Source organism: Cebidichthys violaceus, unplaced genomic scaffold (assembly GCF_023349555.1).
Source record: "Cebidichthys violaceus isolate CVI_PGR_0920_01 unplaced genomic scaffold, fCebVio1.0.p SCAF_160, whole genome shotgun sequence".
Classification (NCBI taxonomy): Eukaryota; Metazoa; Chordata; class Actinopteri; order Perciformes; family Stichaeidae; genus Cebidichthys; species Cebidichthys violaceus.
This window is the reverse complement of record NW_027176330.1, coordinates 112,822-139,730: the sequence shown is the minus strand read 5'-3', so window position 1 is coordinate 139,730 and position 26,909 is coordinate 112,822. Positions and strand designations below refer to the sequence as shown.

The 26,909-nt window shown below is 40.4% G+C and overlaps 1 protein-coding gene across 1 annotated transcript in view; it reads right to left on the bottom strand.

Moving 5' to 3' along the window:
- Positions 1–11,648, bottom strand: part of LOC137873349 (oxysterol-binding protein-related protein 8-like) — a 65,746-nt gene extending 54,098 nt beyond the window's left edge. Inside the window, exons 1-2 of the mRNA XM_068711548.1 lie at positions 11,453–11,648; positions 10,866–11,312 (exon numbers count right to left, since the gene is read on the bottom strand). Coding sequence (XP_068567649.1) covers positions 10,866–11,312; positions 11,453–11,648 — 643 coding nt within the window. The remainder of the gene's footprint in view (positions 1–10,865; positions 11,313–11,452) is intronic.
- Between the last annotated feature and the right edge of the window lie 15,261 nt (positions 11,649–26,909).

Genomic DNA, 26,909 nt, shown 5'->3' with positions numbered 1-26,909 from the left:
ATGCTAAAGTGACAAATTAAACTTCTCAGAAACTAAGTTGAAATTCATAAAACAGATGGCCATAACATGAACCTGTAGGATGGTTACATTTCCAGGAGACTCCCATTTGTTTACACTGAGGATATCATAAAAAAAAAAGAATTAAAAAAATACTCTCCCACTTTACAACTGTATAGTTCTACACTTTGTGTCTGGTAGCTATTTGACAAAATTGCCTGACTAATAGGCACACTCATTAACTATCTGTGACCACACCACAGTATCATCAGAGCTTGTTGGAAGCGAAGAGAAAAACAAAACTGAACACACAATGGTTTGGAAGCGTGTGGCTGAAAGTACGTCTGGTGCATTTAAGTGCTGGTGCGAAGGTCTGGTCATCTGGAACTTCATTGCTGCTCAGTATCAGATTTACAAGATTTTTGATAAAAAAAAATCCCATGAGAACACAATATTTAAAAGGGAAAATGTGAATTTAGTAGCTTTCTTCATTAAAAAGTGAATGACATTTGAGGGTCCCACAGCGCTTGAATGTGTCACAGTACAAAATGTCTGTTACATAATCACAAAGCACCTCTTCATGTTGAATATAATAAATGGGATAAAGTAAAAGTTTGGGTAGTTAACATGACCAGTGTTAGGCACCTTGGTTGAACTGACGAAGAAAAAAGTGCCATTTACAGAATCACAGACTTTAACAGTAAATTGTAAAGCCCAGTGCTGATCTGACAGTTTGATTTCCTCATCGTCCTCTCCTCTACTGTATTTGTACTAGGAGCCTTTTGTAAGCTCAAGTGGATCACTCAAATCCATTCAGTTGTGTTTGCTGACATTTTCTCTTTCTTTTCAACCACCAATACACCAGGGCCAAAAAAAACAAAACAGAAACTCTGCACTGCAAAACGGAAAGGTTGTGAGTAACAGTATTTTTGGTTTCTCCTCCTTGTAAGAGAAAACTCTTGTTACCCTGAGAGCCGCAGCGGACTATTCCCCTTCTACCAGCAGACTGTTTGGAAATCAAATATTCTCTTTGCATGAAAGAGAACACTTCAAAAGTTTAGAACTTTAGACAGTTCTGTGATACATTATAGCTTCCCACACTGCTTTTTATGCAGGGGGTTTGATTAATGATGATAAAGAGAAAAACTCAAACGCATGCACGTCAACGACAGCGCGTGCTTTTGGTGCATGTTAGTGCATGTCAGCGTGCCCCTTTGGTTAGCTCACGGTCGCACACAGTTAGCTCTGTCAGCACATTTTGTCAGTTTCATACAGTTAACTCTGTTAGCACCGTTAGCTACAAGCCGCCGGCCATGTTTAGAGCCGTTATGAGGCACTCAAAATCCTCCCAATCTTGTGTTATGTGCCTTTAACCGAACCCTAACCAGTGACCCAAATGTTGCCTATATTGGGAACACTGCATCTTGATCCTTATCAATCGTATCTCTTTGTGTGTGTGTGCATGTGTGCGTGCGTGCGTGCGTGTGTGTGCCAAACACACACACCATCCCTCCGAGGTTATGAACCAGTCCATGAAATGGCGGAGCGAGCCCAGTATGTTGGGAAGTATTGGTGGTGTCAAAAGACCTTCAATAACGGAGCTTGTTTGCCACAGAGAAAACCATGCAAGTAGCCTCTGGGGAAATAACACACAATCTGGAAATCCCACACAATGTCAATAGTGCCAACCCGCCACATTCATTCATGTGCCAGCTCCAGAGCTCGCTACCGCGGTGGGAAGCAAGCACCTGTCACAACATCCTGACGAGGTAATGGAAACATCCAGCTCGTTAACTTGCACAGCAATAATTAGATCATAAACTGATGGAGGCAATAAGCAGGCTGTCAGGTGATGTAACAGGCCTTTTGGCAGCCATATTGGATTTCCAGAGTGCAGACAAACAGCTGGTTGTTTCTGCTTATGTAGAAACTTGACATTTCAACAGCTACACTGGTTGAAATATAACAATGCTACTGTAAACACTGTGCTTCTGGCCGTTGTTTCACACTGTGTCCTTCATACAATCTTCAAACAGATGTGGAAGACAGATGTTATTGTCACTCATCAATCTGTACTCTGATTCGCTGGTGTTTTAGTCATACTCTCACTCATCATAGTCCAGTTGCCCTTCTCTGGGAATTTACATGTTTAATGGTTGATGAATGGAAGTTAAGATTTCTTTTTCCACTTCCCTTTAGTCATATTTAGCCATAAATATTTTACATTTATGTCTGAGATTTCTGCCCGGAAATACCTGTATTTCCTTCATAAAACCTTTGTTTTTTGATTTGGTTTATTGTACGGATTAAAAAAACAAGATATGACATGTTCGTTGATAGTAATTCAGCTTTAGAAGTTTTAGAAGTGCTGATGGGTTAATTTTTTTAAACTTGCACAAAGACGGGCTAGGAAAAGAAAATGTTAGATTTTGGATTCACACGGGACACAAACAGTGGTCTCCTGGGTGATAGTCCTGTGTCCAGTTTGACCATGTACAAATAATAGTGAGGGCAGATATAAGATATCTTACAGTTGCTTTTATATATAAGCATCTAATAATAAATGTAAAAGAAATAAAGGACTATGTAAAATGTAAATAACAGACTATTTAAAATATGAACGCTACAATGTGTATGACACAGAATGCAAGGAAATACAGTTGTGGTCAAAAGTTTACATACACTTGTAAAGAACATAATGTCATGGCTCTCTTGAGTTTCCCCGTTATTTCTACAACTCTGATTTTTCTCTGATAGAGTGATTGGAACAGATACTTCTTTGTCACAAAAAACATTCATGAAGTTTGGTTCTTTCATGACTTTATTATGGGTTAACAGAAAAAGTGATCAAATCTGCTGGGTCAAAAATATACATACAGCAGTGCTAATATTTGGTTACATGTCCCTTGGCCATTTTCACTTCAATTAGGCGCTTTTGGTAGCCATCCACAAGCTTCTGACAAGCTTCTCGTTGAATCGTTGACCACTCCTCTTGACAGAATTGGTGCAGTTCAGTTAAATTTGATGGCTTTCTGACATGGACTTGTTTCTTCAGCATTGTCCACATGTTCTCAATGGGATTTAAGTCAGGACTTTGGGAAGGCCATTCTAAAACCCTAATTCTAGCCTGATTTAGCCATTCCATTACCACTTTTGATGTGCGTTTGGGGTCATTGTCCTGTTGGAACACCCAACTGCGCCCAAGACCCAACCTTCGGGCTGATGATTTTAGGTTATCTTGAAGAATTTGAAGGTAATCCTCCTTCTTCATTATCCCATTTACTCTCTGTAAAGCACCAGTTCCATTGGCAGCAAAACAGCCCCACAGCATAATACTACCACCATCGTGCTTGACGGTAGGCATGGTGTTCTTGGGGTTAAAGGCCTCACCTTTTCTCCTCCAAACATATTGCTGGGCATTGTGGCCAAACAGCTCGATTTTTGTTTCGTCTGACCACAGAACTTTCCTCCAGAAGGTCTTATCTTTGTCCATGTGATCAGCAGCAAACTTCAGTCGAGCCTTAAGGTGCCACTTTTGGAGCGAGGGCTTCCTTCTTGCACGGCAGCCTCTCAGTCCATGGAGATGCAAAACACGCTTGACTGTGGACACTGACACCTGTGTTCCAGCAGCTTCTAATTCTTGGCAGATCTGCTTTTTGGTGGTTCTCGGTTGACTCTTCACCCTCCTGACCAATTTTCTCTCAGCAGCAGGTGATAGCTTGCGTTTTCTTCCTGATCGTGGCAGTGACAAAACAGTGCCATGCACTTTATACTTACAAACAATTGTTTGCACTGTTGCTCTTGGGACCTGCAGCTGCTTTGAAATGGCTCCAAGTGACTTTCCTGACTTGTTCAAGTCAATGATTCGCTTTTTCAGATCCATGCTGAGCTCCTTTGACTTTCCCATTGTAGCGTTTGTGGGCGTTTGTATCCAATGAGCCCTATTTAAATGGCCTCAGAGAAGTCACCAGCTGTAGTCACTCATAATCACTCACAAGAAGTTAAGAGGCCATGCTATGAAGCTCATTTCATTGACACAACTTTCTAAATCACCAAAATTGCCAATTCATGTTGCTGTATGTATATTTTTGACCCAGCAGATTTTGTCACTTTTTCTGTTAACCCATAATAAAGTCATGAAAGAACCAAACTTCATGAATGTTTTTTGTGACAAAGAAGTGTCTGTTCCAATCACTCTATCAGAGAAAAATCAGTTGTAGAAATAACTGGAAACTCAAGAGACCCATGACATTATGTTCTTTACAAGTGTATGTAAACTTTTGACCACAACTGTAACTAAAACTAGAAAATTTCGCAAGAAATTTTGACAGTGTGGCTTCTACTGCCCGAAGACGTCGCAATATATACACACACGCTGATGTTACCGGTAGTATCGTTGAGGTTCGATTGAGATAATGCTTCTCTCTTTTCTGCATTTTAGATTCATACTCTTGAAAAAGTTAAACCAAGTTAAAGCTGACGCTTTTATTTTGAAAACTTACCGGATGCTCTATCCCTTATCGGTGTCTGACTTCCTGCCTGGGTCGATCTGCTCTGTGTTAATTGAGGTGTGTTAATAAACCCGAGCCTTGGGCTCTCGCACGCCCCCTTCATTGAGGCAGAGTATGTGTTTGCCTCCCCTTAATGTCAGATCAGCAACACTAAATATGTTCTACACAGACTTGAAATACAGTACCTATTATATGGAAAGAAAGGACATATAATAAAAGTGTCTACAAATATTACAGTGTGTGCAGGAATGAGACAGCAAAAGGCACGCGCTCAACCCAGTTAGTGAGGGATTCACAGTCTGAGGTGAGGAACAGCTGGTCACTGCCTCACCTCACTGTCTCCTCTCTGTTTGAACAGGACATGCGCTAATTCAGAGATTTTGATTATAAAAATGTTTGGAATAATACAGAAATTACATTTATAGCGCAGATCAGTAGAGAAATATTAATATTTATTTTATTTTAGCATTATTTGTTTTTTTACATTTCATCATCACACCCTGACCGCACGTCCCTGCGTAGAGCTCTGGGTGAACACAGACGGCTACAGTTTGTACTTCCTGATTCAACAACAACAGGACGTCAGTGATGACAGGAGGGACATCGCGCCAACCGCGTCGCTTCAAACGCGTCGCCCCAAACGCGTCGCTCCAAACGCCTCAAACGCGACGCCCCAAACGCGTCGCTCCAAAAGCCTCAAACGCGTCGCTTCAAACGCCTCAAACGCGTCGCTCCAAACGCCCCAAACGCGTCGCCCCAAACGCCCCAAACGCGTCGCCCCAAACGCCTCAAACGCGTCGCTCCAAACGCCTCAAACGCGTCGCCCCAAACGCCCCAAGCGCGTCGCCCCAAGCGCCCCAAACGCGTCGCTCCAAACGCCCCAAAGCGCTCAAAACGCGCCGCGCAAAATTCGCGTCACTGCAGTCTCATCGCGTCTGTGCAAAGACTTTGTATGTAATCTCATCACGCGAATAATTCGCCCTGTGTTCGGTGTGAACACAGCTGGCAGCCTCGTGGGGAGGGGAGGGGGGAGCTGCGCTCATGTGATTGCTTGAAAATGAGGCTGACATCTGATTGGCTACAGATAGGTCCATGTTAAAAAAAACGTATTTGTGAATCCGGCCAGGCAGGGGAGTCTCAAAAAACCCACCAGCAAATGTGAAGAGATCCACAAACAAATACACACAAATCCACAAACAAATAGAAAACATCCACACACAAATACATACAAATGCAGAAATATATTTGTTCTGCGTGCATTTGTGAGTCACATTTATTTGTAAATCCTTCTGTGTAGAGACAGGCCGACAGACAGAGAGAGAGAGAGAGCGCGTGCGTGCGTGTCACTGGTTGCCATGGTGACGACGCAGGGCCTGGAGAGTCTGTGAGTCTGTTTGTTTCTAAACATCAGTAATTAGCTGAATTAAGAACACCTGTGAGCTTGGCAGACTTTTCATGAGAAAACACTGGAAAACACCTGTCAAACAAATGCACTTTATACCAAAACCATGAGTCCAATCAATAAAATAAGTGCACCGTGAGAGAGATAAGACTCTGCCGAACGCCCTGGTATGTTTTTTTATGTTCATAGTGTTATAAATGTGAGCGCCAGCGCAAGTTACAAAACTGGTACCGTCTGCTTTCTTTGACAAATTTCTTTTCTGATTTAACATGGGGTCTAATGGAGTAGTTGGTTGGAATTCATGTCGCTCCACGGCTGTTTGAGCCAAATGTGTAAGTCCATTGGATTCCATAGACACTTTGTTGCGACCAGCACAAGATTTCCAAGCTTTTTGGCCAAAAATGGTGTATAAAGAGTACAAATTGTGGGAATGGGAGCAATTTGTTTGGAAAAATCACAGAACATTTTCCTGCTCTGCTTCACTCTGACCATGATGTCATCACTCTAGCACTTAACGAGCTGCGCAATACACACCCATTATAAAATCTGAAACAGACCCAAAGTTTTGCTGGAACTAAATCGGTGACTTCATGAAAACTATGCTAGCTAGCAAAATGTCCATTTGGCTCAATAACGTCCATCAATTTGTCTATGTTTTAAACTTTGAATCATGTTTCTACGTTAAAGTATGGCTGGTCAATATGGGTCCAAAGTTAAGTGTTTTTTTTGCTTTCTTCACACCGAAATCCCATTCAAGTCAATGGGCCGATTTTTCATCGTAGATCGCGATTTTCGAGGAAACCGCTGGACGAATTTCTTCTAAAAGTCATAGCTCACGATTCCCGATCAAGCTGCACGTGTTGAATTACTTTTTGAGCAGGTGTTGGCAACGCTGTGGGACTAGTTTCGCGGCAAACTCTGATGTGGAAGATGGAGAATAAGAATAATAACTAGAAAATGCATTTCCTGCTGAAAATGCGTTGGAATGCTGAAAGCTGAAATGAATTGCAAAAACATTGCTGAAAATACAGAAATGAGAGACTACCGGTCTGAAAAATGTTGAAGCTCGAAAGCATTTAAACTGCACTGCTGAAAGCCCTTCTAGTTGAAACGTCTAACTAATGGTGTCTGTAGTTGAAAGTATGAGAAAGAAGGCTTTGAAAGTTGAAGAAGTTTAACAGGATTTGAAGATTTTCTCCATAGATATCCCATAATTCAAAAAGTTTAAAGATTACAAATATGAAAAATATCACCCCTCTCCTGAAAAAGCTGAATATTTTTATATTCGAACAGCTTCTGTGGCTTAAAAAATGTCAGCAGTAGTGATATTTGTAGTAGTAGAAGTTGTAGTTGTAGTAGAAGTATTATTAGTAGTAGAAGTATTAGTAATTAGAAGAAGCAGTATAAGTAGTAGTATCAGTAGTCGTAGTAATAGCTGTAGTAGTGGTCGTAGTATTTAATATAACAGTAGTAGTAGTAGTAGAAGAAGTAGTAATAGTAATGGCAGTATTTGAAGTGATAGCAGTAGTATTAGTACTAGTAGCAATTGTACTAATAGCTGTAGTAGTATTGGTACTGGTAGTAGCATGAATAGCAGCTGTAGTGGTAGCAGAGAGAGAGCCAGAGGGAGAGAGGGAGAGACAGAAAGAAAGACAGAGAGAGAAACACAGAATGACAGGAAGACAGAGATAGAGAGACTGAATGAATGAGTGTGAGAGAGTGAGACAGGCAGACAGACAGTTATTTGTACTGAGTGAGTGAGTGAGACAGGCAGACAGACAGTTATATGTACTGAGTGAGTGAGGGCGACAGGAGGACAGACAGAGAATTAGATGGACTGAGTGTGTGGGAGAGAGAGACAGGCAGACAGACAGTTAGATGGACTGAGTGTGTGGGAGAGAGAGACAGGCAGACAGACAGTTAGATGGACTGAGTGATTTGGAGAGAGAGACAGGCAGACAGACAGTCAGATGGACTGAGTGAGTGAGAGAGACAGGCAAACAGACAGTTATATGAACTGAGTGAGTGAGACAGGCAGACAGGCAGTTATATGTAGTGAGTGAGTGAGACAGGTGGACAGACAGTCATCTGGATTGAGTGAGAAGAGCAGACAGACAGTTATATGTATTGAGTGAGTGGGAGAGAGAGACAGGCAGACAGACAGTTAGACGGACTGAGTGTGTGGGAGAGAGAGACAGGCAGACAGACAGTTTGATGGACTGAGTGATTTGGAGAGAGACACAGGCAGACAGACAGTCAGATGGACTGAGTGTGTGGGAGAGAGAGAGACAGACAGGCAGACAGACAGTTATATGAACTGAGTGAGTGAGACAGGCAGACAGACAGTTATATGTACTGAGTGCGTGAGTGAGACAGGTGGACAGACAGTCATCTGGATTGAGTGAGAAGAGCAGACAGACAGTTTTATGTACTGAGTGAGTGGGAGAGAGAGACAGACAGTTATATGTACTGAGTGTGTAGAGAGAGACAGACAGACAGAGAAAGAGAGAGAGAGTGTGTGTGTGTGTGTGTGTGTGTGTGTGTGTGTCATTGGTTCCCATGGTGACGACGCAGCAGTTGGAGAGTCTGTGAGTCTGTGTGTTTATAAACATTAGTAATTAGCTCAAGCACGAACACCTGTGAGCCTGCCGCATTTTCATGAGAAAAAAACTGGAAAACACCTGTCAAACAAAACCCCCAAAACCCCATAACCATAGCCCCTATTGCTCCAATATTAATACTGGAGAGGGAGGATGAGTTGAAGAACAGATCATGCGAAAATTGTGTCTGTAGTGTAAAAAAAAGTGGCTTCAATGGCAATTTAGAAATGGGGTACGGTTGTCTGTGCAAGCCTTTTTTGAAGTACGTTTTAACATTGGGGTCTATGGAGGAGAAAGTTGGTTTTCCTCTCAAGTAAAGGCTCTTGAGCCAAATGTGTAAATCTGTGGGATTCCAAAGTCATATGTCTACGACAAGGACAAGATTAGCTACGTTTCCATCCAAAAATTATGCATGTAGAGTGAAAATTGAGGAGTCAGTCGCAAAAGACAAATATTTTTTTCACAGGAATCTCAGGCTTCTCTTCACTCTAGCGATGACATCACGCACTCTAAGCTGCGCAATACACACCCATTATAAAAGCAGAAAAGGACTGAAAAACACATGAAAGCAAAAATGCTACTATTCAAAAAGTGTAAAAGATATCAAAATGATTATAACATACAATCATTGGTCAGGGTTTTCTCAACATTTGAAAGTTTAAATGGTGTCTGTAGCTGAAAGTATGAGGAAGTAGAATGATCTGAAAGTTGAACAAGTTTAAGAGGTTTGAAAAGTTTCTCCATAGACATCCCATTCAAAAAAAAATTGCAAAATGCTTAATAATTAAAAAAGTTGAAAGATTAGAAACATAAAAAGACATAGCACCCCTCTCCTGAAAAAGCTGAACATTTTCATATTTGAACGGTTTCTGTAGCTGAAAAGATGCTGAAGTTATTAAGTGCCAAAATACGTACGGAAGAAATAGTTGAAGAATAAAGATTAGGATAACAATACTTGGAATGCTGAATCAGCATTCCAACAATAAGCCCGCAGGATTACAGTCAGTGTGCTTTGGCACAGGCAGTATTACTGCCTTGTGCCACAAAGCCACACTGAATAAGCCTGCAGGATTGCAGTCAGTGTGCTTTGGCACAGGCAGTATTACTGCCTTGTGCCACAAAGCCACACTGAATAATAATAATAAGCCCGCAGGATTACAGTCAGTGTGCTTTGGCACAGGCAGTATTACTGCCTTGTGCCACAAAGCCACACTGAATAAGCCCGCAGGATTACAGTCAGTGTGCTTTGGCACAGGCAGTATTACTGCCTTGTGCCACAAAGCCACACTGAATAATAAGCCCGCAGGATTACAGTCAGTGTGCTTTGGCACAGGCAGTATTACTGCCTTGTGCCACAAAGCCACACTGAACAAGGAACGAGAAATATACAAGAAATATGTACAAATGCAGTATGTGCATCGCTGTCAGCTTCTCATCCAGTTAGGAATATAGCCACACAAAGTGTGGCTATATTTTACTCCAGGAAATGCTGAGAACTCTCGTCACAAATGCAATAATCTTACAAGTACACCAGCAATTTATCACAACCGTTGCCTGCTTAAATAACTATATAGCTGCAAGTACTTTAAAGATTTTGGATACTCTTGTATTGCTGCTCAAGAAAGACTATTTGTTTACATACAAGAATAATAAAGCAATATTGATTCTTTTCTTAATTAACTGTCTTTTTTTCTCACAAAATAATCAAAAAGAACCGTTAAGAGTATCAATAAGGGACCGAAACCAATGAGCAAAATCGATAAGAGTACTAGTATCTAGTGCTGGGCAGTATGACCAAAAATGTGTATCGCATTCACGTGTTTTGCCCCGTTAAAGAGAGTTAGTTGTGGGTTGTTAACTGTTGTGTTATAACCATGATTAGGGTTCCCTCTCAATACACTTAAGACAACTAGCTCCGACCGTAGCGCTCATAGCGGCGAACAATATATTTAGCTGCCTGTTGAAGAGTGACAGCAGTTGTTTCGGCTATGCACCAATGTGTGAAAAATTCATATCATACGGGAATTTATTGATACAGCACTACTAGTAACAATAAAAAAACAAAAAAAACAATTGTGCTGTATCACTGTACTCTGCAGGCCCCTCTTTTGTACATCAGACTCAAGACAGAGATGAACTTAGGCAACAAAAAAATGAAAGCATTTACAAGAAACACTAGCAAATACAAGTTCTACTATGTTATGGGTCAAGAAATGTGGTTAGCACACGTCTAACGCGCTTCCCCCCGGTTTCGTTGTTGTCTGCTCTCGTGGCACTGCTAGGTGGCTGGAAGTCACTGTCGTACTGCAGAGCAGCATTTATGCACCGCTCCAACAGTTTCTTTGTGAATCTCACAGTAGTTGTGTAGCACAAAACAAGCATAGATGACAAAGGGAAGGTCCTCCATGTTTATGTCCATTGCCCTCCTTAAAGCCACAAATCTTGCTTTCAACTGTCCGAATGGACATTCAATCACCATGCGTGCCTTGCACAGTGATAGCCCATAATACTGCTCCTGTGGTGTAACTCCGCCATTGGGGTATTCCTTCACGAGATACGGCATCAGGGGATAAGCTGGATCACCCAGCAGAAAAACAGGGACAGCATCTTCGCCCTCTATCAATTCTTTAGGGCATGGGGGAATTGTCCCATCTTTTAGGTCACAACTAAATTTCGAGTTGGCAAACATACGGGCGTCATGCACACTTCCCAGCCATTTCACAACAACGTCCATGAAACGGTATTTGAAGTCACACATGGCCTGTACATTCAAAGAATGTTTCCCCTTTCTGTTGATGTAGTCTGTAGATTCAGCACGTGGTCATTTTACTTCGATGTGTGTACAGTCAATGGCCCCCAAGCATTGTGGCATACCGTGTGTTTGGTAGAAGTTGACCACGAGGTCCCTCACTTCGGGCTCTGTACTCGGTTTTCGGATTTACTTGGGATCCAGGAAGACGGCGATGGCTTTACAGACTTGTCTGATGATGACTGAGACAACTTGTCGAGATAGTCCAAACGCATTAACGGTTTTCCACGGGCGCCCTCATCTTGGTTGTTGCTCCCTCCACATGCGGACGTAACATTTCGCTGAGGTTGATCAATGCCGATCTGGACATTCGAATGTTTTCTCGCCATTCTTCGGGAATCATAACTTCATTGATGAAATTATTCCACCAGGCGCTCGTTCTTCCTGGCCTCACCCAAAACCGGCGCTCCATGTACGGCTGATAACGCCTCTGGACACGGGAATTGTCGCACAGCGCTTGAATAATAGCATGCCTCCTCCGCATGTAGGCAGCAGTAGCATTCAAAAATGCAGAATTGAACTGCTCAACAGCTGCTAGTATAGACAACAAAGCAAGCAACGATTCGTTATCCATGTTGAAATGAATCACTGGTAGCCCTGGCTGTTTGTTTTCTTCCGGGTAAGGGTCACGTGATATATGTGTGACGAATCAGGGAAGGACACGTCATGGCTGCTAAGAACCAATCAAGTAGCAGTTGCAGTAGTAGTTGTAGCAGAGTGAGCAGGTGAGAGTGATTGAGCTGATGAGGTGGGTGTGACTAACAGGTGCACTGAATGTGCTGATTAGGTGAGCGAGAGATAGAGTGACAGGAGAAAAGAGGCAGAGCTGTGACAGTTATGTGCAAAATTCAATAATGAATTCAAAAGTAGTGTATTGCGCACTTTTATTTTAAAAGTACTTACTGCTATATGAACAAAAGTGCAATAAGATTTGGTTTGCAAACACTTTAAAACCTCTTGCACCCTAGCCCTATTTTTAGGCCTCAGCTCGAAAATAGCATACCCATACGATAATGAGTGTAGCGTTGCAACTGTAAGGGCTATTTTAATACTTTTGGTATTAAAATAACCCTAACACTTGTGAGATGTGTTCATATATGTAAATATCAGTATATATGTTACTGTTTAAGAGTAAATTAAGATGGCACACAGCACAAATTGAAAATTCTAATTTTCGACTGAAAAAAAAAGCAATTTCAGGATATTTTTCTTCTTAGATCCGAGCTTTCAAGCTCCCCCACTATATGTTGAGGGTCTCTAAGCAAATTTTTACTTTGATAAAGTGAAGCTTTATCTCGTACATCTTGATCTAGTACAGAGAGGTCAGACGAGGTCAACCAAAATGTAATCTTGTTCCAGCTGTTCCATTGTAATTTGATATACTATATAATTATTCACTTCTTTTATCGCTAATAGTGTTCAATCTATCCAAATACAGCAGTTTGGCATCATTTTGAGAGCCTGGATCCTCTCTGAGACTGTTTATGTCTGTCATCCATGGGATTTTCTCGTCTGAATTCCAGTTTTTTTTCTCTTCCAGGGCCTTACAGACTGTGAAGGGCCGATTTGACCCAATGAACCTTCCATAGACGCGTCACAGCCTACTCTGTTGAGACAACCCAACGTGACTTTGATTGACAGAATCCGTTAGCCAATCAGAATAAAAAAACTACCAGTGTCAAATTTCTAAAATCCGATTTGCTGAGATGTATAACCCTCCCCCTTCAGCTAGCATGCACACGAGGCGCATGGGCACAGCGCCAGCTTTGAATTCAAACAGACGGCAGTCCGCTGAATAGATAGACAGTAAACATGAACGGAATAATATTTTTTTTTGCTGCAGAACATCTCAAAGTAAGGAGCTGGTTTATGATGTGATCGATAATGCGGATTATGATGATGGCTTTGTTTTGTAAGTAACACTGCGATGCTGTGTCATAGCGGAATGTGAAAAACATGGCTGCGACCGTCTGGTTGCTAGAGATCTCCTGAGCTACCTGAGCTGAATTTTCAAAACGTTATTGGCATAAATGTGGCGAGTGGGTCTGCCTTGGAGGCGCTATATGGATTTTGATATTCATACATTTTATTTTATATTATATTTGGTATTATATGTAGTTTTGTCTGAGTTGTGTTTGGAGTTTGTACAAACAGCTGAGATGACTTTGTAGAGCAGGAGCTGCAGTTTGAGCAGGTATGCAACATCATTATATTTGTTACTGATGAGTGCACATTATGAGTGGGTGAATTTTTGGATGAATGCGTTTGCCCCGGCCGGCGGGGGCGCTCAGGCCCAAGAGATTTTAAACAAATAAGTCCTTTTTAACAGCAGTATTCCCTTTACACAGTAGCAGTTATGTTTATTGCACTATCTGTGCTAAGTGTACTGACTCCAGTGACGGGCTGTGCATTTTATACCTTGGCCTTCACTGCTGTCCTGCAGCTGAAACACAGCTACGGTTATTATTTGTTTCGTGTAAAAATGAAGCTCAGCATTTATAAATAGTGCAAATACATGAATACGCTGAGAGTGCATCTCCTCTCTGCTCTGACTGCAGCTGGGACTGCTGCGCGAGGCTGCTGTTAGAGTACCGCCTGTGAGTGCTTTGGAGCGGCGGAGGGCCTCACAGCAGCTCCCGCTGCTGGTTCACGACAGTCCAGAACGTACTGCTTTCACGAGTCAAACACCAGAAAAGTTTCACACAACATCAGAAAAAGTCTCTAGATTTGTCACCGTGGCCATGAGGGTTTGGAAAGTCGCCAGATTCAGCGAGAAAGTCGCCAAATTGGCAACACTGGCACTGGCTAAATATGTCCCCAGCGCAATAGTTACTATCACATATAAAACCAAACAAAAATCCATCTTTTTAAAAACAAGTTGTACAAATAATAATATATAAACAAGCATATTAAAGCTACTGCAGATGTACGCAGTTGACTTACCGAATGCTGATCACAGACAAACTTCATCCTCCTTTCTTTGTTGAAGAGTTTAATCCCAGGTTAAATCCCAACTCGCCATTAAAAAAAAGCTAGGTAAAAAAATAAATCTACACAAAGAAAAAGGCAAAAAATGTAAATTTCTTCCATATCTTTCAATTTGAACTCTTACTACTCCCACTAAGCCTCTGCTGTTAAGTTTTGTTTTCTAATAGTCACGTGCTCGCCCACTGACCAATCACAGCGCACGCTGGACCTCACTGCAGAGCTGCACCTGGAAACTGAGCTTCACGTAATGGCTTTGGCACGTCAAAGAATACGCCCAATATATCAAACTAAAGATCTGGTTGGTTGCAGCTCCCACTGTTCATCAATATAATGCACCGTAACTCTGATGTAATTATGGTTACTTAGGATGTCCAGTAGTGTCCAGTGAGAGCAACAGTTGGTGCACGTTGTAACGCCGTCGCTTTTGTAGTCCTCACCTTTTCATACAACTTGTGTATTCTTCTTGTGATGGTGCGTCTTGAGGGAGGCTCATACGTGCCTAAATTACATATAGATGGTAGATAGATAGTAACTGTAAGACCAGGTAAAAATAACAGGGTAAAAATCTTAATACAATATAAAATGCATATGTCAATACACAATATATACAATTATAATAACAGAGTAAACAAATTAGATAAAGAATGCACAATATATACAATGAAATACAATAATAGAATAATAGTAAATCAAAAAATAAACAGTAGTGTAACGATTTAACGAAGAGTGAATGATTTGGCCCAATGTGATTTATTATACAGTCTGATTGCGGTAGGTAGGAATGATCTTCTGTATCTATTCTTGTGACAGCGGAGCTGGATCAGTCTATTATTATTGGCACCCTTTAGTAAAAATGAGCAAAACGAGATGCGAAAAAATGTCTTTATTGTTTATCCTCATGTTCTTTCATTCAAAATATTCACAAAAATCTAACCTTTAACTGAAGTAACATAATTGAAAGAAACATTAAATTCTTATCATGAAACAAATATTTTTCTCAAAAAAATATGTGCCACAATTATTGGTACCCCTTCATTTAATATTTTGTGCAGCCTCCCTTTGCCAAGATAACAGCTCTGAGTCTTGTCCTATAATGCTTGATGAGGTTGGTGAACACATGGCACTGGATCTGAGACCATTCCTCCATGCAGAATCTCTCCAGATCCTTCAGATTCCAAGGTAGATGCTTGTGGACTCTCCTCTTCAGCTCATCCCACAGATTTTCTATGGGGTTTAGGTCGGGGGATTGTGATGGCCATGGCAAAACCTTTATTCTGTGGTTGGTGAACCATTTTTGTGTAGATTTTGAGGTGTGCTTTGGATCATTGTCCTGCTGGAAGGTCCAACCATGGCCCATTTTAAGCTTCCTGGCAGAGGCTGTTAGGCTTTCATTTAATATCTGCTGGTATTTGATGGAGTCCATGATACCATGTATCCTAACAATATGTCCAGGGCCTTTGGAAGAAAAACAGCCCCACAACATCAAAGATCTGCCACCATACTTCACAGTGGGTATGAGGTGCTTCTCTGTATGGCTATCTTTCTGTCTACACCAAACCCACCTTTGATGTTTGTTGCCAAAAAGCTCTATTTTGGTCTCATCTGACCATATAACCCGGTCCCATTGAAAGTCCCAGTAACGTTTGGCAAACTGTAGGCGCTTTAGTTTGTTGTTGATTGACAAGCAGAGGCTTTTTTTCTGGAAACCCTCCCAAACAACTCGTGGTGATGTAGGTGGCGTCTGATGGTAGTTTTGGAGACTTTCTGATCCCAAGACTCAACTAACCTCTGCAATTCTCCAGCTGTGATCCTTGGAGATTCTTTTGCCAGTCGAACCATCCTCCTCACGGTGCGTGTGGTCAATGTACCAGGCTGATTCTTAACATCTCCTGTCGCTTTAAACTTATTCATTATTGCCCTGATAGTGGAAATAGGTATTTTCCACTGTTCAGAGATTTTCTTATATCAACAACCTTTCGTCTCACATCGTCACTGTGTTCTCGGGTCTTTCCCATAGTGATGAATGACTAAGGGAATTTGACCTGTGTCACCTCTGAAGCGTGAGCGGCGCCTGCCCCGTTTCTAGGCGGGGAAGTCGTTCGCACCTAACACGGTGGTCACTCCGTCGGCTGTCCCACCTGCAAGGATATACGTTCCTTTTTGAGGTGCTGGAACAATACCTTCGACCTTTTATCTCACCCCGTAGCTAAATCATTAGGATATCGGATTAATTGTCTTCTTGAAATTCTTTTACGGCTAAAGCCCTAGGCGTTCTCAATGGGATGCAACCCTAGCACCCTGTATGTAATAGTTATGTACTTCGTCTGTACTTTACTATTGCCTATTCTGAACATTCTCACCATTTTATGACTAACACTGCCAAGTCTTCACTCAGGGTACTTACCTTAAGCTCCTCTGCATGCTTCAGTCGTCACTTCTGATCACACCATCAACGGACAGGGGAAGAGGGTTAAATTGTTTTAAAGGACCAGAATACTTTGTTTGGTTTCAGTCTCTTACAAAATGTAAGGCTGGATTTTTATTTAGGTTTTTCTCACAACAATTTCATACAACAATTTCAAGTCAATGAAACAGTTTCTGTGATACCAGCAATAAGTCTAACACTCCTTCTATACGGAGTTTTCCTCTTTATCAGTTCTCACTGATTTTGCTATGAGGAATAATCCAGTCACTTTCTAAGGGGGTAAGACCCCTAAGTCCAGTTGGGGGGAAAAAAGCCTAAACTCACAGATTCTCTGCTCCTTTTTATGCTGCTAAAAAACCTCCTTCAGGCTAATGAGTAACTCACACACAAGTCCTCCCCTCTTTTAGAGCTAACACAGAATGTAACTGGTTTGATCCTGTTCACAAGAGGAAGCATACGTTTTAGAGTGACTATTCTAATAAAGACACATATACAGTTTATATGGTTCATCACATCTATCAAAAAGTAAAGCAAGTTATAGGTTTAATCATTTCTATCAAAAAGTAAAAAGGTTTATAGGTTCAATGGTTATACGTTGATTCAAAAGGTTACAGGTTATAACAGTTATACTTTTATACTTTCATACTTTTTTACGATCTCTCAACACCTCATATTTGTATCCCAGTGAAACAGGAAGTCATGGTTGACCACTTAAGAGTTCCTAATCAAACAGGTGAACTTAAAAGTGTAAAATATGACTGGAATTATACTTCAGTTAGATTTTAATCATGAGATTTTCCAGGGGTGCCAATAATTGTGGCACACGTATGTTTTTAATGTCAACATATTTATTTTTTATCAATAATTTTACTTCAATGAAAAGGTTTTGAAAATTTTGAGTGAAAGATCAAGATGATAAACAGCAAAGACATTTTTTCACAGCCTGTTTTGCTCATATTTACTAAGGGTGCCAATGATTCTGGAGGGTACTGGAATCACATTCAATTTGACTCTCATAGCATCACAATATGCAATACATGGTGGGCACACTCAAGGGTACATTACATTACAGTCATTTAGCAGACGGTTTTATCCAAAGCGACTTACAATTCAGTATCTATCTACACACCGTAGACACAGCTACGGGAGCAATTTTGGGGTTAAATGTCTTGCTCAAGGACACATTGACATGAGACTAGCAGAGCCGCCAACCCTGGCGGCCCTGCTCTCCACTTAGCCACGGTCACCTCGGTAACGAATAGCATTTGATACAAAGAGTTTAGCTAAATTTAACATGGATTATTTTTTCAGATTAATTTTCCGTTATGCTATGTGCTGCCGTAACTATGACAACAACAGACGCATTTGGCTGAAGGTCGCCAGTTAACAGGGTCCCTTCTTAAACCGTAACCCTGCTCTGCCCCGCCCTCAGTCACTAAGTAAGTCAAAATAATGAGATAGTATCTCATTATTATGAGATGCTAAGTCATTATTTTGAGATAGTATCTCATTATAATGACTTACAGGGTCTTAATTTTTTCCTCACAGTGGCGGATATGAGCTTCCATACTTATGTCTGACCAAAATATCAAAAAAATCAAAAAAGAAATAATAAAAACATTTTTTTTGAGTTTTTAAAGTGTTTTTGTTTGGAATATGTATAATAAGCATATCATTTAGTTTTCGCTACTGAGAATTTAACAAACATAAAAAAGAAAAAAACATGACGTAGATAGGTTTGCAGTTTTCAAGGTGTATATTTCAAATTGCATCTATTACACACATGAAAATAAAGTTGTGAACACCGGCTGAATAATATAATAATAATATATATTATCAGAATCATTATAACTGTATTTTAACTGCTACTGTTTAAAGGGAATACTGCTGTTAAAAAGCAACTTGTTTGTTTAAAGTGTTTGCAAACCAAATGTTATTGCACTTTTGTTCATATAGCAGTACCTTTAAAATACAAGTGTGCAATACACTACTTTTGAATTCATTATTGAATTTTGAGAATAACAATGCGATTAATCGCGATTACAAATTTGAATCGTTGCCCTGCACTAATATATATATATATATATATATATATATATATATATATATATATATATATATATATATATATATATATATATATATATATATATATATAATATATATATATATATTATATATATATATATAATATATATATATATATTATATATATATATATATATATAATATATATATATATATTATATATATATATATATTATATATATAATATATATATATAATATATATATATATAATATATATATATATATTATATATATATATATATATTATATATATATAATATATATATATAATATATATATATATATAATATATATATATATTATATATATATATATATTATATATATATAATATATATGAAAGTCCTTTTACCATGTCCAGGTTTCTCCTGGGTTTTTGTGGCACACCCCCTGACTGGGCAGCTCCTCCTGTTGTAAACATGATCTACACCAAGGAACCAAATTAGCAAATAAGCAATTAGATAGCTTTACTCATCTCTTACTAATCACTCAAGGAAATTTCACATAGGAACATTTCGTCAAATCCTTAACTGTTCTACTTCAATTAGGTAAACTAGAGTGATATTAAAATTAGGCATGTCTCAATCCTGGCAAACAAGATTTTTGTCGCTAATTGATAGCGCCTCATGGATTGTAGTGCTCAGCACACAACTCACAAAACTTTGTTTTTTCTGTTTGTATAGAAAAGAAGTAAAGAAGAAAATACTAAAGTTTTCAGAACAGCCAGGGAAACATGAAGTCCAGACATAAGCAGGACTATAAAATGGAGTAAAATAATTTAAATCACCACCAGGAGAGCTCTAAGGTGCACATGAGGCCTTGTCAACAAGTGGTTTGAGTTAGGTAGAGGAAGTGCCGGTCTCTACACGCTGTTTTTCCCCACCGTCTGTTTATCTCGGATGAGCAGCTGACCACTGAGCAGCCCCTCCTCCCAAAAAAACCCCAACAGCAACCGGCGATGTACTCATTATCTTCTGCACACAAATCCGCTGGCTTCCACCGCTCATCAGCTTGGAAATGGAACCGTAAATGCTGACTTCAGTCTAAAACTTTCCACGAAATGTGTCTGAGTTTATAGAGGAAGATTTTAGAGTAATATCTTAAGTATTAACCACGACCGTTCATTATTAAAGACTACTATATTACTTTGGTTGCTTGTTAAAAAAATATGACAATCTACTTCCTGTTTACATCTGCACCCACCCGCATGCCCAGTGTATGTGAATAGTCACGTGATATTCGTTTTCAGGCGTTTTAGTCTGGTCTGGACGGAGATTATCTCAAAAACGATGCTGAAACGCCGTGTGGACGGAGATCGTTTTAACACAAAAACGTATTAGTGTGAATGTAGCCGTAATCTAATTTGAGACACCTGCACAACCTCGCAAAATGAGAGAACTATTAGCACAAGAGAAACAGTGAAAAACATGGAATTATAAAAAGCATTTTGTCAGGTAAGGCAGGCGCTTTAGACAAAACCTTTGGTAGTGAGCTTATACTACCTGTGTATGGTTCAGTACAAGGAGCTAAACCAAACATTGAATGCATTATGCCAGTTGATTCCCAGTGGACATCCCTACTGGTCTGTCAGTAGATGTTTGTTAGCGTCTCTACTCTTAATGAGGGTAAAGTCAGTGGGTTTGTTCACTCCAAAAGTTCCCCACATCCGTTTGTTGTGTTTCCGACCCTCCTCTCCATCACCGCGTTCCCTGAATAAAGACGTTTACTGACCAGGCTCAAGCTGTAGATCATGAGTTAGTTGTCAAATCTGAAGGAAAAGCACACTGACGATAGATTTGTTTGACGGGGCAAACTTTTTTTTGAGTGCAGTCAACAACATAATGATGAGCTGCTGATCCCGTACATATGCTGATTCTCGTCCGGTTAATCTGAAGGCTAGCAGCATGGGTTTACAGATGGCAGTGTTGTAAAATACTCTTATTTTGACAAATGTTGGATGGAATGCCATGAAATTTGGCACAGACATTCATGTTACCCTTGGGATGAAATGCCTCAACGTAAGTGATCTCTTGACTACTCATCTAGTGCCATTGTCAGGTCAAATTTAGTCTTACACTTGGGTTTATTTGTCATTCCTTTTGCAGGCATTTGGTTGTAAACCAAACTATGTTTAGTACTAATTAGCGTGAGAATGCTCAACTTAAATGGTGGACATGGTAAACATTATAGCTGCTTAACATCTGCATGTTAGCATACTAAAGTTAGCTTTAGCTTGAAGCATTGCTAAAACTAGGTACAGTACAGCCCCACAGAACCGCTAGCATGGCAGTAGACTCTAAGTTTATGCCTTGGGTAATTTCGATGTGGCATAGAAATACATGTTAGACCAGTTAGCTTTGTTTAGTGTGTCTCCTGCTTCACTTCACAAGTTTATCTGTACAGGTTAAACTATTTGAAGCAGAGTGGGGTTTCTGGGTCAGATATGTCTGAAGCACTGTGCACTCTGCAGTTTGTAGTGAAACTCTTTACATCCTGGTTTTTGCAGGGTGGAAACTGCCAGCTACCGATGTTTGATACAGCCTGCTCCCCTGTGGAGTACAAACCCAAAGACCAAGCAGACTGAGTAAGTGGCTATACATCTCATCAAGGAAGTGAAATTAGACTTTGAAAAGAATCAGATATCCAATGCTGTGTGTTTATTGGCTTTAACTAATGATACCGGGGGCTCCATAGACTGCTCCCAGAGATCATTTGGTTGCACTTCACAACACACTTCAGAGACTTATCAAAGAAACCCCAACCATGGCAGATTATTCCCTATTATTTCCTCAAAGAGAATACAAAGTCAGCTCCTCGAGTCTTGCAAGGGGTAAAGTCATCTGTGTTAGTTGAAGCTCTCAATGCTCAGCGTAGTTCATGTGCGACAGGGCCTTTTCTATCCTCTCTTAATTATGTCCTTGGGCCTTGACTCTGCCCCACCGGGTAATGACAAGTAATACATGGGTTTGATGTTTTTATTTTGTGTTAGGAGACAGCTTTATCATCTACTTACATGGCTGTAATTAACCAATCTGACCCGAGCACCCCCACCGGCGGGGGCAACGTATGCATCCAAAAATTAATCCACTCATAACGTGCACTCATCAGTAACGAATATAATGATGCCGCATACCTGCTCAAACTGCAGCTCCTGCGCTACAAAGTCATCTCAGCTGTTTGTACACACTCCAAACACAACATATGACAAAGCTACGTATAATACCAAGTAACACAATCGATATAATGCCCCCTAGGCAGTCCCACTCGCCACATTTATGCCAATAACGTTTTGAAAAATGAATTCAATGCTAACACCCGTTAGCTCTGGAGATCACTAGCGACCAGACGGTCGCAGCCATTTTTTTCACATTCCGCTACGACACAGCCTCGCAGTTTTACTTAGAAAACAAAGCCATCATCATAATCCGCATAATCGATCACATCATAAACCAGCTCCTTACTTTGAGATGTTCTGCAGCAAAAAAAAAATGTAATCCGTTCATGTTTACTGTCTGTCTGTTCATCGGACGCCGCTCTGTGTGAATTCAAAGCTGGCGCTGCCAGCATGTGCCTCGTGTGCCTGCTAGCGGAAGGGGCAAGGTTATACGTCTCAGCAAATCGGATTTGAGAAATTTGACACTCGGGTAGTTTTTATTTTCTGATTGGCTAACGGATTCTGTCAATCAAAGTCACGTTGGGTTGTTTCAACAGAGCAGGCTGTGACACGTCTATGGAATGTTCATTGGGTCAAATCGGCCCTTCACACAGGCTGTAAGGCTCTGGAAGAGAAAAAAACTGGAATTCAGATGACAAAATCCCATGGATGACAAACATTAACAGTCTCAGAGAGGATCCAGGCTCTCTAATGATGCCAAACGGCTGCATATGGATAGATTGAACACTATTAGTGATAAAAGAAGTGAAATATATAATTATATAGTATATAAAATTACAATGAAACAGCTGGAACAAGATTACATTTTGGTTGACCTCTCCGTACTAGATCAAGATGTACTAGATAAAGCTTCACTTTATCAAAGTAAAAATTTGTTTAGAGACCCTCAACATATAGTTTTATGATCTGGGAGAGCTTGAAAGCTCGTATCTACATGATTTCTAATAAAGAAATGCTTTTTTTTCCAGTCGGAAATTATAATTTTCAATTTGTGCTGTGTGCCATCTTAATTTACTCTTAACCAGTAACATGTATACTGATATTTACGCATATCAACACATCTCACAAGTGTTAGGGTTATTTTACTACCAAAAGTATTAAAATAGCCCTTACAGTTGCAACGCTACACTCATTATCGTATGGGTATGCTATTTTCGAGCTGAGGGCCAAAAAATCGGTCTAGGGTCCAAAAGGTAAAGGTAATGTTAGGGCCTTTCTCTGTGTGTCACCGCCCAACCAAAAATATGTCTCTTTAATAATCTGTGCGATCTAGTTTTGAGTATACGACTAGCAAGCTAGCTTGATAGAAAGCTCATTACAACCATAAGAGACATTACACTTGATTTGGATTTGTGACCAAAGACTTGAAACTTGACTTGGACTCCAGCTCAAAGTACTTAGACCTTGCCCCTCAAATCCATGAGACTTGACTTGGACTAGTTCAAAATGACTTGCGAGCATCTCCAGTGAATAGTCCTTTTATCACCAAGCCTCTGGCACTGCAACTTTTTCAGGGACACAAGATTAAATTTTACTAGCAGAAGGAGTTGAATGGTTGTTTTTTTTGCTGGCTCTGCTTTACTTTGACTCGAGGATGCATGTGGAGATCCTTGCTGAGTTAACATTGTCCTTTCTGTTCAGGATTACTGTGCAGTGTTTTGTTATGTGATAAGTCTACATGGATCATTACTCAAACTGAACTCCTGGAAGGTTTTCATCCTCTCAGTCGTAGTTTTGGTGTATACAAACTAACTGAGAATGAATGTTGCCTGCTGCAGCTGTAGATGTTGATGATGAGAGTGGTGAAAGTCAACCAGAACGGTAAGTTTTGGTGAAACCAAGTCAATGTGCTGAAAGATGCTAAAACACTTAGTCAGTGCTTTTGTCTGTAGGTGTCACTACAAGCTACCACTTTCACATTACACAAAAATATTGAGTAGAGCATCTTTTAGGACAGTAGAAGATACTTATTTAGCTTAGCATTTGGACAGAAAACTATAATATACTTTTGACGAACCAAATTGAAAGCAGATTGGTCTTGACTCTGTCCAGGAGTGTCTTGAATATCCATTTTGACCAGCTTTCTTGCTGCTTTCTTGCTAGTAGCTTAGCTCGCTAACTGGCTGCTTCCTTGTTGGTTTGGACCAGTCGCAAGCATTTACGTATTTCCGCCCACTTAGTTGTTATATGTGGATTAAAAACACAATTGCATTTACACTAAATGTGGTCACAATGCGTCCTTGACCACCTCCGGATGGCATCACAATCTGTGTTTTGGGTGCATTTCCACCTGTACACTAGTGCTGGGCGGTATGACCAAAAATTTGTATCACGGTATTTTTTAAGATTCTACCGGTTTCACGGTATATCACGGTATTTTTTTTCTGGGTTAAAGCATTAACTAATTAACGCAAAAAATTATTTTATCACACGTTTAATTATGAAGCGGACATTTTTAACACAAGAACCGGCCGGCCATCCGGCAGGCGGAGTGGTGAACAGCCGTTTGTGTGACGTGTCTTCCGTATCTTCCTGCTTCCTTCACCTACATTCCCCTGGGTCCTATGTCCCTCCATGTACAGCTTCTTATCACCCTCTATGTCCCAACATACATTTTTAACAAATACCACACATATTACCCTCTAATATGTGTCTAATCAAAATACCCAAACATAAAAACATGACGTAGATGGGTTTGCAGTTTTCAAGGTGTACATTTCAGATTGCATCTATTACACACATGAAAATAACTCACGTTTTCTGCTGAGGTGATGTAAGTTGCTTGTGTTCTTTCCGGTTATGACACGCAACTGAGCAGACGTGTGGAGCAAGGCTCCGGCGAAATTAATATACTTTACTAACTAAATCGAGCTATTTGTGACCTAAAATATTTCTTAAGATACATTTCATGCAATGTCGAAAAACCGAGGGAAAGGCCGACCTCCTAAAGACGACAAAAAGACAGACTTTGAAACTCTACCTGAGGAAGACACGGAAGAGGTCACTAGCAATATGCTAACCCATGAGGAGGCTAGCAGCAATGAGAGCCAGATTCTATCGGCCATACAGTCAGGGTAGGAAATTTACATATTTTTTAGGGGGCAATTTTTGCCCCCACTGACTGAAATCCAGGGGCATTTAAAAAAGAAAATTGGGGGCAATTTTTGAAACTTGTGAAAAATAATAAATATACTTAGTCGAAACCAGAAGTTTACATACACTGTGCAAAAAGACACATAACACTTTTTTTCTCACTGTCTGAAGTTAAATCAGACTAAACCTCTCCTGTTTCAGGTCCGTTAGGATTACCAAAATTATTTAACTTTTGCTAAATGTCACAATAATGAGAAAGCGAATTTCTTAGAGAATTTTATATTACTTTCTTTGAGGTCAAAAGTTTACATACACCAAAAGTACTATGTCTTTAAACAACGTGGGCAAGCCCAGATGATGATGTCATGGCTTTTGAAGCTCCTGATAGGTTAACTGACAACAAGTGAGTTAATTGAAGGCACACCTGGGGATGTATTTTAAGGCCACACCTCAAACACTCTGCCTCCTTGTTTGAAATCATGGGAAAGTCAAAAGAAATCAGCCAAGAAATCAGGGAGAGAATCGTGGAGCTCCACAAGTCTGGTTCATCCTTGGGTGCAATTTCCAGATGCTTGAAGGTGCCACGTTCATCTGTGCAAACAATTATACGCAAGTATAAACATCATGGGAATGTCCAGCCATCACACCGCTCAGGAAGGAGACGGGCTCTGTGTCCCAGAGATGAACGTGTTTTGGTCCAGCATGTGCAAATCAACCCCAGAACAAAAGCTAAAGACCTTGTGAAGATGATGGCTGAAGCTGGTAAGAAAGTGTCATTATCCACAGTAAAACGAGTCCTGCACCGACATGGGCTGAAAGGCTACTCAGCAAGAAGGAAGCCATTACTCCTAAAGAAACATAAAAAAGCCAGATTACAGTTTGCAAAAAGACACCAAGACAAAGACCTTAACTTCTGGAGACATGTCCTGTGGTCTGATGAAACTAAAGTGGAGCTGTTTGGCCATAATGACCACCGTTACATTTGGAGGAAAAAGGGGGAAGCTTGTAGACCTGAAAACACCATCCCAACTGTGAAGCATGGAGGTGGCAGCATCATGTTGTGGGGCTGTTTTGCTGCAGCAGGAACTGGAGCTCTTCATAAAATAGACGGCATCATGAAGAAAGAACATTACCTGGAAATATTAAGGTAACATCTCAGGACATCAGCCAGGGAGCTAAAACTTGGGCGCAAATGGGTCTTCCAAATGGACAATGACCCTAAGCATACTGCCAAAATAGTTAAAAAGTGGCTTGAGGACAACAAAGTCAATGTCTTGGAGTGGCCATCACAAAGCCCTGACCTGAATCCCATCGAAAATTTGTGGGCAGATCTGAAAAGGCGTGTGCGAGCGAGGCGGCCAACAAACCTGACTCAGTTACACCAGTTCTGTCAGGAGGAATGGGCCAGAATTCCAGCAGAGTATTGTAAGAAGCTTGTGGAAGGATACCCAAAACGTTTGACCCAAGTCATGCAGTTCAAAGGCAATGCTACTAAATACTAAGGAAATGTATGTAAACCTTTGACCTCAAAGAAAGTAATATAAAATTCTCTAAGAAATTCTCTTTCTCATTATTGTGACATTTAGCAAAAGTTAAATAATTTTGGTAATCCTAACGGACCTGAAACAGGAGAGGTTTAGTCTGATTTAACTTCAGACAGTGAGAAAAAAAGTGTTATGTGTCTTTTTGCACAGTGTATGTAAACTTCTGGTTTCAACTGTATATAGGCTTACAGTATATGAGCAATTGTCATCAAATGGCAATAATAAGACTATTAGGCAGTAGTCTACAGATTCAAAGTACCCACACTTCCAGCGTAT